We start from the raw sequence: 14214 nt of genomic DNA, 5'->3' as shown, positions 1-14214 counted from the left end.
GTTTCTGCATCGATTATTGTATGCTCAACCATGTTACTAAAAAAGTTGTTAATGCATTGCGAGGAATCGATGACTTTCTAGACATGCTACAGCATCCTCCTAACTATTCAGCTACAGATCTTAAAAGTAAATACTGGCAAATAGATGTTTATGAACGTGACAGTGAGAAGACCACTTTCATGACGCCTGATGGGCTTCGAGAATTCGAAGTCCTCGATTTCGGTTTATACTCCGCCCGAGGCACGTATAAAAACCTGTGGATACTGTTCTGCACGGTTTCAACTGGTAAACGTGTCTTGTATGCATCGACGACTTGACTGTTTTTTTTCTGCCACGTTTGAAGAACACCTAAAACGGCGGCGATCGGTTCTTCAAGCCATATGGTCGGCAGGACTCACATCAAAACCTGAAAATGCCACTTTAGATTTCTGGAGCTGCAGTTCTTGGGACATGTAGTCAGTTGCAAAGGTGTAAGACCTGACCCGGAAAAAACTGCTGCGGTGGCAAAGTTTAAAAGCACACACATAGGAAGAGAGTCAGACGTTTTCTGCGTATCTGTTCCTACTATCAGCGATTAATAGCAGACTGCGCACGTCAACTGGAAGATGTTCTGTTTATATTGCCGAGGAGCAGGAGGCGTCATTTAGCGAGTTACGGCAGCGTCTAAGGACTCTGCAGGTGCTCGCTCTCTTCGTTCAGTATGTACCAACAGCCACAAACACGGACGCCAACAAGAGTGAGTGAGATTGACATTATTGAAAATAATCTGATGAGGCTAAGTAGAGGCTATTTCGACCCTGAAGTCAGCCTGGAAGCTTCACCCTGGATGGCGCTAGCAGCCGAAGGCTTGTAGAGATGTCCCGGCCCTGTCGACCACCTGTAGGTAATGCCTGTAGTTGTTGCTCTTGAAGACTTCTTTCGAAGCCTCGTGGGTGTTTAGTTGTGCTGCGCTGTGGGTAGTGCACAGCCAAAGCAGGTCTTCAAAATCCCTATAGGTAATAATGCAAAGCGAGCGTGTAGGTGGTGTGTTGGGTTTGACTATTTGTAACGTGGTGGTGTTATGTACGTACGTGTTAGCCAGCAGTGTGCGCCTAGATGCTGTTTTGGTCCAGAGAAAAGACGGTACCGTGCAAGTGCCGAGTGAGCCTACGCTAGCCAAGACACTTCACGAGCTGAGTCAATTACTCAACCAAAAAAAGGGAATATCTGGGGGTCATTTTTGCATTCACAAAGTCTCTCCATTAGTTATACGGCCACGCTTTTCAAGTGGTATGCGATCACACAAGACGAAGAAGGCGTTGGGTGTTTAGGAATTGTTGATGTGAGTGTCCTATCTCGGCAACAGCAAGGTGATGGGGGCTCAACTCATTTATCGAGGTGTTGAAAGGACGAGCCACAAATGCACCAAGAGTGTTTTCGAAATATTTGCGGTCAGTCTGCTTGCGCAACTGAATACACTGCAAAAAGAATTTCTCTTCAACAGAAAAGAATTATACACTGGTAGTTCCCGAAAATCTCCGCAAGGAAATCTTGCAAACCTGCCCTGGTTAAGCCACCTCTGGTCACCTCGGTTATACGCGAACATTGCCACAAGAAAGAAAAAGCTACTACTGACCAATAGATCCACTGTAGGTGAAGCATTACGTTAGAACTTGTATTGACTGTCCGACAAAGAAGTTTCCATCAGATAAACCTGCTGCGTTTGCACAGATTGCCATGAACTCCTTAGGCCCCTTCCTGAAATCGGATAATGAGAACAAGGAGATCATGGTCGCGACTGACTTCCTCACCAGATATGCTGAAACCAAGGTGATTCCGAGCAACACTGCACCTGAAGTAGCATAATTTTTTATCGGGAACATTGTCCTGAGACACTGCTCTCCCGCAGTCGTCATAACAAAGAAATTGCGCTCACTGCTGTGTCTCTGCACTCGGTGCTTACTCTCATCTCAGTGGTACAGCGCATAGCAAAGCGACAGCTTATAACCCACAAATAAATGGGCTCACTGAACGCCTAAAAAGATTTTACCAGATGTGCTTTGAAGGTACATCGATGTGGAGCACAAAAATTGAGACAAACGTTTGCCACTGGTACCTTTGTCGAATAATACGGGCTGCCAGGAAACAACGAGAATGATTCGGTTGGGACCTATGTATGACCAAGAAGTGACTACAGTGCTAGATGGTATGCTGTCCCATGGTTCCAATGATTCGGAGAAAGATACCACAGAATTAACTGATCGCGCATAAAAAACGAGGAAGGTTGTCCGGGTAAGAATATCCACCAGACAAAAACAGGACGCCCATCGTTGCAATCTCAGCCATTGATTGGTAGCTGATACATCGAGGGAAAGAGTCTGGGTTTCGTCATGTATGCAACGGCGAGGCCTGTAGGAGGAACTTCTACGCCGATACTTCAGACCGTATTATGTACTGCGTCATCTCAGCGCCGTCCTATACGAGGTTGTTGCTAATGATTCATTTTGCTTAAGACGCCGTCGGCGTTCGCCTGAGACTGTACACGCGGTGCACATGAGGCCGTATCTTTCAGTCTGATGTGGATATATACCAGCTAAGTGCACATCAGCAGCTACTTTGTGAGCATCAAGGCGATGCTTTTTCAGAAGGGAGAGTAATGCCGCGTCCTTCTTTGTGCCCAACTATGCGCTGGTGTCGATGACGACGACGACTGATCCGCAACAGAGGCGCATCACGAAAAACAAAAGAAGAAGAAGCACCTCTTTTGGCAGAGTCCACTTTTTCTGTATTTGAGAGAACAGCGTTCTTTTCTAGCTGCGTTGCAATAAGGCCACCGTATTTTGCAAAACAGCGATATTATCCGCCACGGAAGTGCGTTATGCTGCAGTCCGCCACAGCTCCACTGACGAACTTGCGCCATCATTATGATATTGTAAAACATACTCCAACCAACTGAGGGACAAGAAAGAAAACATTCTGTCTCTAGGATTCGAATATACAACCTCTCACTTCTCATCGCGCTGTGCGAAACCACGCACACACCGGACATTCTGCAGCGTGCTAACGGCAGGCTACTTGTGTACACCATTTACGGTTGGTGATGTTAGGAGCTCAGTAACTTCAGAGTGTTTTTGTCATCACTAGCGGGATGGCAAGATAACATGCTCGGCAGAAATAGTTCGTTACCCATGTATTGCAAAGCGTGCGCACGCCTCGATAGGACGCGTTTTCTCGGGCACGCGTGCTTAATTTGTGGTAGCAGTGGCTTGCACGTCTTGTACTTTCACCTCTTATCAACTAGCACAGGGCACGAAGGCCACCTTGTTTTTGTATCCAGCAGCCTTATCACTTGGCTCACTGCAGCAGCCGCGTTTGCGAAAGAAGTGCGCAGCTCAAACGCGATGAAGTAACAACTGTGGCAGTCGGCGCCCGCGTTGCACTCAGATTCACGAGCATGGTACAAAACTCAGTTGGTGTGAATTTACGAAGCCCTCCTCTGCTGCATCTGTCCTAATCATAACGTGGTTCCAGGACGTGTAACCTTCTTAGTTACTGCTCATCTTGTGTATACTTCGGCGTTCAATTCGTACGATTTTCGATTGAGCAGCATGCCTCAAATGACGAGCCTTCGCAGCTGTTCGCTCGCGTTCGTCCGGTGTATGATCCTTTCTCGCGTACTTCCGACTTGAAGACCACACTAAAATATTCAAGCTGATTGCCATTGTGAAACTTTAATTTTTTGCCGTAGCATTAGTCACTGCGCGTCTGTCGCGAAACAATAAACAATGAATCTTGAACCATATCTCTGAAGGCACTGTGAACTTTCCCGCCTTAGTCATTCCAATGAAAGAGGGATCAGACATGTTTTTTCTCATTTCTGGCTGTATCTATCCTTGTGTCTTTTTATTGCTTTGTGTCTCTATTTCTAGATGATTCTGTCTTTTCATGCAATGTTTACCTGCCTAGCCTCCTCCTTCATTCGCTCTCTCTGCTTACATCTCACCCCCTTAACTTCATTTCTCTATGCCTAATCTCGCAAGGCTATGCATGTCATGCTGTGGAATCGTGCTCTAAAAGCCAAGTGATTACGATAATCACTCTATATTGATGGGTGCGCACAATTGAATCCCACATCGCCATAAAAAGCCTTCACCAACAATTTCTTTCGTATTGTTTTTTATACCTCTTCCATTTTTTCTGTCTTTCTAGTCGTTCTCTCACCCATCAGATATATTTTAGAGGTGAAGCTCCTCAAACATTAGGTGTGTCTATGCATGTTTTGAGACTGGTTTGTAACCTCAACCGGTAGGTATATAGCTAGTGTGGCAGACAGACAGACAGACAGACAGACAGACAGACAGACAGACAGACAGACAGACAGACAGACAGACAGACAGGCAGGCGCACGTAGGCATGAACGCGTGGACTTCATTGCCAATGACTGCATCGTGCAGCACATGCTTTCGACATACGCACTCAGATGTATCTATATGCAACCTACTACGAACAGAAGGACGTGCATACACTTGGTGTTTTCGAATTTTCCACTGCAGCCAGTTCATGAACCTCTCTCGCTTCATTTCACAGACTGGGCATAAGGGACATCACAATCCAGTCGTGATGACAACGAACAAATCGAAAGAACGAACGAAGAAACAAAACGAGAAATGAACAAGAAAAAAAAAAACGTTGATTTGTATATTATATGCACAGTCTTACGCCTTTCTAGTGATGTAATAGGCTACCATTTTACGAGAGAATTACGATTTATTTCTGATGTACGTCTCCTGAGCGTCGCCCACTTATAATCGTTCATTCCGTGGATGTGGTGCGAATTTTTGTCGGATGAAGTACAACTCTGCGTATGTGAGCTGAGAGCAAAGCAGCAGATTAGGTAACTAAAAAGGGACAAGATAACGGATATGATGCGTGCTCTGTGAGACTAAAAATAGTTTTTGTTCGCGAACTTTAGACAGCGGCTGGCATAAACAACTGCAGTGTTAAAAACTTTTGGAAAGCCCAACAACGCTGTGGTAACATTAGTCATGTATCTGCATTCATCACGGCAAAGGACGTCAATAGACGATAATCTTCTCTCCTGAGGTAGATGGGTGTTTGGACGGCCGAATGAACGCATGGATGGGCGGATGGTTGGACGGATGGAATGATGGACGGACGTATAGACAGATGGATGGTTGGATGGATGGATGGCTGAATGGATGGATGAATAGATGGATGGATGGATGGATGGATGAATGGATGGATGGATGGATGAATGGATGGATGGATGGATGGATGGATGGATGGATGGACGGACGGACGAACGGATGGATAGATGGATGGATGGATGGATGGATGGATGGATGGATGGATGGATGGATGGATGGATGGATGGATGGATGGATGGGTGGGTGGGTGGATGGATGGATGGATGGATGGATGGATGGATGGATGGATGGATGGATGGATGGGTAAGTGGGTGGGTGGGTGGGTGGGTGGGTGGATGAATGTATGTATGTATGGATGGATGGATGGATGAATGGATATGGATGGATGGATGGATAGATGGTAGATGGATGGATGGATGGATGGATGGATGGATGGATGGATGGATGGATGGATGGATCTGACTGCGCTCTTTGGATATGGCGTTGGCTCACGCCACCTAGTCATAAGGTTATGTAATATCACTTTTCAAGTGAATTCAATTTTTTTTCTATTTTTTTCCGGTTTATACATGCTGTATGATTCCGCTTGGTTAAAAGCTACATAAGTAGCTTGACGATACCCAACCACCACCAGACTAAACGAAATTATACAGGGCAGTAATGACAAGCAGTTTCATGCATTGGCGAGCAAACCAATAAGTCGAACATTTTTAATAGAATATCATAATTACCTATACATAGGGTAAACATAATTTTACTACGACAACTGCACAAAAAGCAAAATGAAATACATACAGGAGCGTAAGAAGTGAAAAAAAATTGTTACAATAAAATATTATATAGCCATAAGCAATAAACAAAAATTGTAACAATACAAAATATTAACATATACAATAGCATTACCAGCTTAGAACACAACATAAACATTGGGCAAATAACGCATAACGCCACAAGAAATTCATGTAAGCATAATACCATCGTTTCAAAATGACATCATTTACACACTATTCAATTGAGCAGAATGTCAAATTTTGTGACATTACATGCGAACGAAATATAAACACGTCTTTTTTATTAATCATGTGAATTTCTTCATATATATTAAAATAAATTGCAGAGTATATGCCAATGACTGGTGTTTATAGGGCGTCCTGAAATAGCGAAGCAATTGTGTTTCAGGGTTCCCAGCCTTCATTTTCATTGTACGCTGTGCTAAAGAGGCCAAATGTTTTATGTAATTCTTGAGATATTCACAGGGATAACGCGCAGTATGTAATAAACAGAAAGGTTGAATGTCGTCGATTTTAATAACATAATATTTAGGAAACGCTTCTGCAGTGCTGGTATAAAAGTCTGTGTTGCCAATATAGCGAATATTCTTCTTCTGTAGCATCAGAGCTGTACGTATGTTAGCTATAGTAGTTACGCTATGAAGTGCAATAATTGGATTGGGCATGAAACAAGGCATTGTAGACGAGTAATTAGACTATAGTAGGCAGCAAATTACGACATCGTGATAACACAGCTGCCACAGAGAAAAGCAGACAGCTAACTCTGTGTTTAAGGACTGAATTTCACTCGCGCCTCGTTCGTACCCACCAATCAGCCTCCTCCTCGTTATTCCTACTCGTTTGAAAACTATTTTGCCTTCACTATTCCTCATCCCCAATGCATTGAAAAATTCGGCGTCAATATCTTCAACTATAAGGCGGAGCTTTTCACAGAACATTATCAAATCTCAAGCCGTTTCCTTCTCCTCTCCACACGCACTACATACTATGTCTGTGCCTTCGTATTTGGCTCGGTATGTCTTCGTCCACAATACTCTCATTCTAGCCTCGAAGAGCAGAGAACTACCCCGATAATCATCGTAGTTGTTTCCCCTTGCAGTTTACTGCTTAAAGGTTCGGTAGGTCTCCAGTGAAGATTTTGTAAGCATTCTCATCTTCCACATGTTTCTCTCTGTTTCCATCACCTTCTTCTTAGCCGATGGTTTCTTTGACTTCGTATTCTGCTTGACAACTTTCCAGTTCGATTTCCCCTTTTAGTATCAACATTCTTCATGTACATGTACCTCAAAACTTTTGCAGCCCAACGCTCCTCTTCCATTTTTCTCAATCGCTCTTCAAATTCTATCTTGCTGCTAGCTTCGCTGCGCTCAAACGATGTCCATGTCACGTCACACTGTACCCCCTGATTTGCGGTATTCCCGTGTGCTTCCAAAGCAAGTTTACTTTTGCCACGTTGTTTATTTTTGAATTTTGCTTGAACTTCTGATTTAATGTACAAGACCACATCGCCGAACGTCAAACCCGGAACCATGACACCTTTCCAAATCCCTCTCACAACGTCACGCCTATTGTAGTTCCATGTGCCCTATTATTTATTACACCTGTATTCCTTGTGCACTTAGTGATTACGTATCTTTTGTGCTCGCTTAGATACTTATCTCCGTTATTTATACACACGCCCAAGTATTTGTATTTTTTCACTAACTTTAGCTTGACTTTCTGTATTCTATGCTCACTGCCTTTGCTATCATTAAAAATCATTATTCCCTGTTTGTTCTCGCTCAACTTCAAACTTAAAATACCTCCCTTATTGCCACAGATGTCTATAAATTCCTTCAGATCCTACTTGTTGTCGGCTATTGTTACTAAATCATCTGCATACATAAATGCAGGTAATGACTACTAAAAGTGCTTTCCTTGCTTGGCAAAGGAGAGGCTGAAGCCTAGTAAACTTCCCTCTAATTTGGCTTCAACTCCCTGTAAATAAAGCCTAAATAGCAAAGGTAAAAAAGGGACATCCCTCTCGGTGCCCGCGTTGTATATTTATAGGTTCAAATACCTGTTTTTTTTTCATTTGATAACTACCTTGTTACTTTTAGGGATATCCTTTAAAAGATTAGTTTTTCCATCTTCTACATCTTATGTGCCCAGTATTCCCCACAAGTCTTCTTGAATCACACTATCGTAAATTTTCTTGATATCCAAAAATGACAGCCGCAGGGGCCTGTGTTCTTTTTTACACTGCATCAATGAGCTCTGTGGGACATGGCGCCGTCTGGCAGTGATGTGATGAATTAAAAGTTTTAGATTGCAGAAACACTAGCAGTTGGCACTACTGTATCGCTTTAGTAAAGCGCAGGAAATACCAGTTTTTTTCTTTAATAGTGTCACATTGTCAGCGCAGTGGAATGAACAGTGCTGTATGTAGAAATACGTATCCATGCATTTTCTGAATAATTGAACTGACCACCTGATACCTATGTACTGACATAGCACCTAAGTATGCATAATATTTGCTTATTATTCGGCAATGTTGATAGCTATGAACGCAGCCACAAGGTCAAAATGGATTGGCGTTGAGCAAGGGCTTGAACTAAGGCCTTTGCCTGAATCGTTGAACAAACAAACCAAAAGATACAGACAGAAAGACCAGACTTTTGGCGTTGAAATATCAAAATAAAGACTACTGTTCCTAACTCTTTTCGCCATAGTGATCACCATTAGCGTCAACAACTGCAAAATTTTCCAGCAGTGACAACTAGAGGTCGAGCGATCAAACAGGTGTTTGCTTTTCCCTTTTACTATTTTAAATAGGACAACTACTGCAATATGGCGCTAGTTATTCAAAACTGTTCCAGCCAAGCAAAACGTTTGTACCATGCATGCCCTTTCCCGCACTTAACCCTGAAAAATTGTTCGGGCGCAAAGACATTCCAGCTTGTACGGAAATTTTGATGGCGCAACATGAAACATAAAAGCATTTCGTATTGACAGTTCTAATAAAAATGCGCGGCCGATCACCTTCATTCTGTACAGTGACCTATTGAGGGTGTTTGCCTACTCTGACCACTGTGCAAAAAAGGGCTACATGAGGAGGGTGTTGGTTTGCATGAGAAGAAAGAAAAAGAGTTATTTGCTTTACTTTTTTGACTGCGGCGTTGTGAACGCATGCAGCAATTTTCGAGAGCATGCTGGTTCAAAAAGGATGACCATAAAAAAACTTCAGAAGTTTAGTCGAAGAGAAGCAAAGCTCAAAGAGACACTGGAGGGAAACGCAAGCCTTGTGTTGTGCAGGGGCCAAACCAAACATTTTCAAAGCCTTTGTGGCCTTCGTGTTGCGTACAACAGCATCAGAGCATGAGCCATCGAAGTGTTAAAAGAAGGGGTGCACAAACTACGGCACAGAGACAAACCCATTTTGAATCGTTACAATATGTCAAACATGCGATATCTCACTTTGCCTTCGGAAAGAAAAAAACTGTTGTTCAGAATTCTAAAGCCAGCGATTCTCTCTGTGCAAAGCACAAAGTACGCTGCAACTTTGGGAACGACCAGTCACATATGTGTGCTGCATAGACACTTCCGGCACGGGGTTCATCAGTGGTTACCACCTTCTGGGAACTTGGTTAAAGGGGAAGTCCGGTGCATTTTCGACCATATTGAGATCACACTGGTTCAAAATAGTATTGAAAGTCCTGTAAAAGCTAGGATGGTTAATTTCGCCCAGGCACTCGTCATAAGTTTTAATGAGGCGATAAATGGTGAATCAAAACGAAAACTGAAATCGGGAGCTGCTCCATCGTCCATGGTGGGTAACGAGTGACGTCACGAGATCCATCGCCAATGACGTCATGAGATCTGCTGCCCCCCACCATGGCTGGCCAGAGTGTAAACATAGCGCGGAAAGCAAGTTGGCGATGTCATCCGACCCGGAATGAAGCTGTGATAGCTCGTCTGAGCTTTTTTAGTGACAAGTTTAACGATTATTGCAGCTGCTATATGAGCGCGGATGCACCACTTTTTTATTCCGATTCACCTGTGCGTGAAGAATCTGACACGCCTCGAATCAATTTCCTCGTTGATCAAAATTATAAGACCCGACGTCAACGACGACTAACGCGCTTTACGCAGCTTACAAAACTGAACTGTGCTCGCGTTGTAATCGCCACGTAGAAGAAAGCGCGCACTGCATGCGTCCGCTGGGAAAGGATGGATTTATGAAAAAGTGTAGGCCCTGACGACATATACACAGGGTGGCTCGCGTTTACAAGTGTGATTCCGAAGTCAGCTACAACTTTTAAAACTTGTTTTTTAAAAATATGTAAATGACTTACGGTTGTATGTTTTGGTACATATCACCAAGGCACCGACAAAAACACTTGTTTAAAGTTTTATTGAAATTGACGAATATAAAAAGAACGCCGGAGTGCACCTTAAAGGCGTAAGTTTTTTTCGTGTGCGTAATGTGTCGTTTCAGAGCTTTAGCAATTAATTTGGCATTGAAGTTCAATATTTGAAGAAAAGTGTACTTCTGCGCTTGAAAGAGTTAAAGAAGTTTCGTATTGCATACCTCCGGACACTAGATCACTAGACGTATGCACACTTAAAGGGGCCCTGCAACACTTCTTGTGCGTGGTCAGGAAAGGCTGCTGATCGATAGTAGAGGCTACCGAAAACACGCGAGCCAAATTTTATAGCGCAGCAAGTGTCCTGAAGTTTAAACTAAATTATAAAAGTCAGCTGAAAATTGCTTTCTCTTTCCTCAACAAATGACGGAAGATGCTCGAAAATCGCACTTAGAATGCTTATCTATCGGCCATTGGCTGGGTTGAGCATGACGCGCTCAGTCGTTATAAAGATCACCGCGAGAGGCCGCCATTTCTTCACGCGTGTGCGCGCAATGCATTTAAAAAGCCGCGTATTCGAAGAAAAAAAAGGAAAAGGTGCTCAAGGTCATGAGGCGCGCTTGAGGTTTTTGTTTGGCCCCTCCCATCGCTCCCTGTTTAGCTTTCAGCGTTTTCGTCGGGATGAGAGAAGAGAGAAATAGATTGCAGCGTGTGACAAGTCTCTGCGACTCCGCTAGTACTGGACGGATTCCTAAACTTTTGGCGTCATTAAATTTGTGAGGAAATGCGCTTTTCCAGTGAAATAATGTCATGGTTACCTAAATAAGTGTTTCAGGACCCCTTTAAGCAACATAGGGAAAGAAATATACGGACTTGACAGATAGGTTGGCATGGCTACACTCAATTTCTATCCATAAAACGTGTTTGCCGAGTTAGAGCTACTGATTGTATGAATGAGTACTACCGAAAATTGCAACATTAACAAACCCCTCCTTCGAGTAACGTTGTGAGAAATCTCTCTGCAGCATTTCTTGGCGCGCTGCGTGATATTGTCTAAACAAGGTGTACAGTAGAACAGCCTGAAATTCATCGTCAAGCCTACGATCCACTAGCCTTCTTCTTTGTCTTTCTGTCCATGTCACGCGCATTTTTTTACAAACGTTATTGCTCTAGAATTGCTCGATTTAAATTGTAAATAAATAATAGGTACTCACTGTAAAGGGCTTCCAAAAAGTCGACGTCAAGATAACGCCCTGGCATTCCTACTACAGCCGTCAGCTTGTCCAGCTTTCGAACAGAAATTTGTCTATCTCTTCCGGTGACCCAACTTGATGACCTGAATGTCTCTCGTAAGGCCTTGCGGACATTAGACACAATTTTCTGCGCCGCTTCCACCTCAAACGGTCGAACCACTGCAAATAACAAAATCATGCAATAGCAAAATCAGGGCGCCTTTTAATACAAATTTGCAGCTACAAATGTTTCACACGCAAAGAATTTGCTTTTCTTATTTAGTTGTGTTCTAAATGGCTTACTTTGCTCTTTTTAGGTATTGAAATCAGGAAATATACACGGAGGCAGCACCCTATATCACAATTTTCTTTAGTAATTGCCAATGACTTAGCCACACCAAGTAAATAAAACATATTTCTTTTGTATCGGTGAATTGCTCGTCCACGCCAGCAAAAGCACCACGCTTGCAACGGTAAGAATAATGGGGAGTGCGAAAGCACAAAATAGATTGTGGGTGATGATGCCACCTTGAAGTTCTCACCCCAGTCACCATGACGCCTGAAATCTTGACGGCATCTACTGGGGTCTGCGCAGTTCCAAAGTGGCAAACCAAGTGCAATATTTTTTAAGGAAGCCATAAACCAATACATGAAGTTGCAGAAAATTTTCTTCACACAGTGTGGCCAGATATGTAAAAAGTTCTGAATAACCGTCAAGTCGCAATCGGAAGTCTCAGTGGGATGTTTGAAAGCTCCTGTTTTAATTCAGGAGCTTTTAAGTACAACTTCGCTCCTGTATCAATAAACCTTGCTAATGAAACTAATCAGATGAAAGTTTTAGCCACAAAACTAATTTGTCCTTGCACTTTAGGTTCTCTTTTATAGAATGTGCTGTTAATATTATTGTCCCTGTAGGATGTCAAATATTAAAAGAATAAAGGCAGTGTCAGTGGAATGACTAAAAATATTTTAGCCCATTTTCTCTGGAACGAAAGTAATCATTTTGAATTAGTAGCCAATTAGTGATTATTCATAGGTTTTTAGGAAAGAATGACAAAGATAAAAGATTATTAGTAGGCAGGGCTTATATTTCGTAAATAGGGATTAGCAAGAGATGACACCATTTTATGCTGGCCATATCAAGTCCGCGGTAGAGCGATGTCTTAGTACAGAATGATTGGAAGAACGCTTTACCATTGGTGCTCTTTATACCACTACATAAATTTAGGTTCATATTAACGACTGACACCACGCTGGAATGCTGATCAAAAAGCCTGACGAAGGCTGTTGCTGCCCTAAACATTAGGCATCACAAAATGAGAACTAGAAAGAAAAAGCTGTAATCAGAATACTGTCAAGCGTCACGTAAAATCCCACTGCAGTAAAATCGGTAATATTGAATTTTCTAAATAAATATAACATGACACAAAAGCTACAAATAGACGTCATTTTGGCAATGTCACTCGTGCTCTTTCTAAAAAGTTAGCCAAAAATGTGCAGACCACTCAGAGGGACCTATCAAATGCGCTTTGTTCTTGAGACTGAGTAGACCCCAGGACCTCCAAATATTTTTCTCAATTATCCTGACTTGCACTTGAGCCCAATGAAATTTTTCTCAGCGAAACTCCCTCGGGCTCGCGAAATTGTGCTCACTCGAACTCACTCAGACTCAGGCTCATGGCAAGATTTGAGTGAGTATCAATGAGTGGACTCAGAAGTCCTTTCTATATAACTAGCTTTTCATATCAAAGTGTCAATGCTCGTTAACACCAATATCTGGCAGTGTCGCTGCTCTACTTGACACCTGTTGATCTTGTATCTTCCAGTACAAGTTGCCATTGTTTCGAATTCAATAGGGACAATATTTTTGCAAACGATTTCTGACACGAGACATTTTGATATAGAACTTCTCGTGACAAGTTTTGGAAAAGCAATCAAGGCAACTCCCCCACCCGTTTTCCTTCATAAAAGAGAACAGTATGGCCCGAATTGTGGGGCTGGCGGTCCCATGCCATCTGTTTTCCACAGGGTAGGTGCCCTCCCACACAACTATGAACTTCGTTTCGCTAAGCACAAGGCCGGAAGCGTGATTGAACATGATTAATCAGTAGGTGCCTCGCGGCCACAAGTCTCTGCCTCCCACAGCCGCGGCGGATGTTAAGGTATTTCACCAAGACTGCGTTGTGTTAAGGTATTCTCAGGGGCCTCCGTATAAACCTAATTTCAGCCTCTGATGAATAATTATCGAAGCGAAGATTGATGCTAGCGTATCAAAATATCTGTGAGGAAATGGGTATATAAACGTGAACTAACCTAAGGTAGTTATTATATCGAAGCTGATTGGATAGGGGCAGAGTTCGGCAAACAGGGTGGAGTTCATTCAGGCTCCCCTCAAGAGCGTTTTGTGTTTAGGGCTTACTCAATTTCCAGACACCGAAAGGTTGTATACTAGAATCACTTAGACTCAGAGACACGTTTTTAGTGCGAACCATGAACCGACTAGCCAACAGCATGAAGGGAGTTAAACTGAAGAATATTTTATGGAGTTTAGCACAGTGACAATTTTCTTCACAGTGACACTGCAGTTTACAAAAAAACAAAGAAATGATGAACGCACCTGTCTGAAAGTACACGCTCTTTATAGCGAATGGCATCGCTTTTTCCACGTGCTTGTAGCAAACTTCACCTGGGTGGTGAC

At 43.0% G+C, this 14214-nt stretch overlaps 1 protein-coding gene across 1 annotated transcript in view; it reads right to left on the bottom strand.

Moving 5' to 3' along the window:
* LOC142803314 (neprilysin-1-like) overlaps positions 1-11687 on the bottom strand; it is a 49063-nt gene extending 37376 nt beyond the window's left edge. The window contains exon 1 of the mRNA XM_075888440.1: positions 11499-11687. Within this exon, the coding sequence (XP_075744555.1) occupies positions 11499-11544 (46 nt within the window). The 5' untranslated portion in view covers positions 11545-11687. The remainder of the gene's footprint in view (positions 1-11498) is intronic.
* Positions 11688-14214: the final 2527 nt, after the last annotated feature.

Source organism: Rhipicephalus microplus, chromosome 3, assembly GCF_043290135.1.
Source record: "Rhipicephalus microplus isolate Deutch F79 chromosome 3, USDA_Rmic, whole genome shotgun sequence".
Taxonomy (NCBI): domain Eukaryota; kingdom Metazoa; phylum Arthropoda; class Arachnida; order Ixodida; family Ixodidae; genus Rhipicephalus; species Rhipicephalus microplus.
This window is presented reverse-complemented; position numbering and strand designations above follow the sequence as displayed.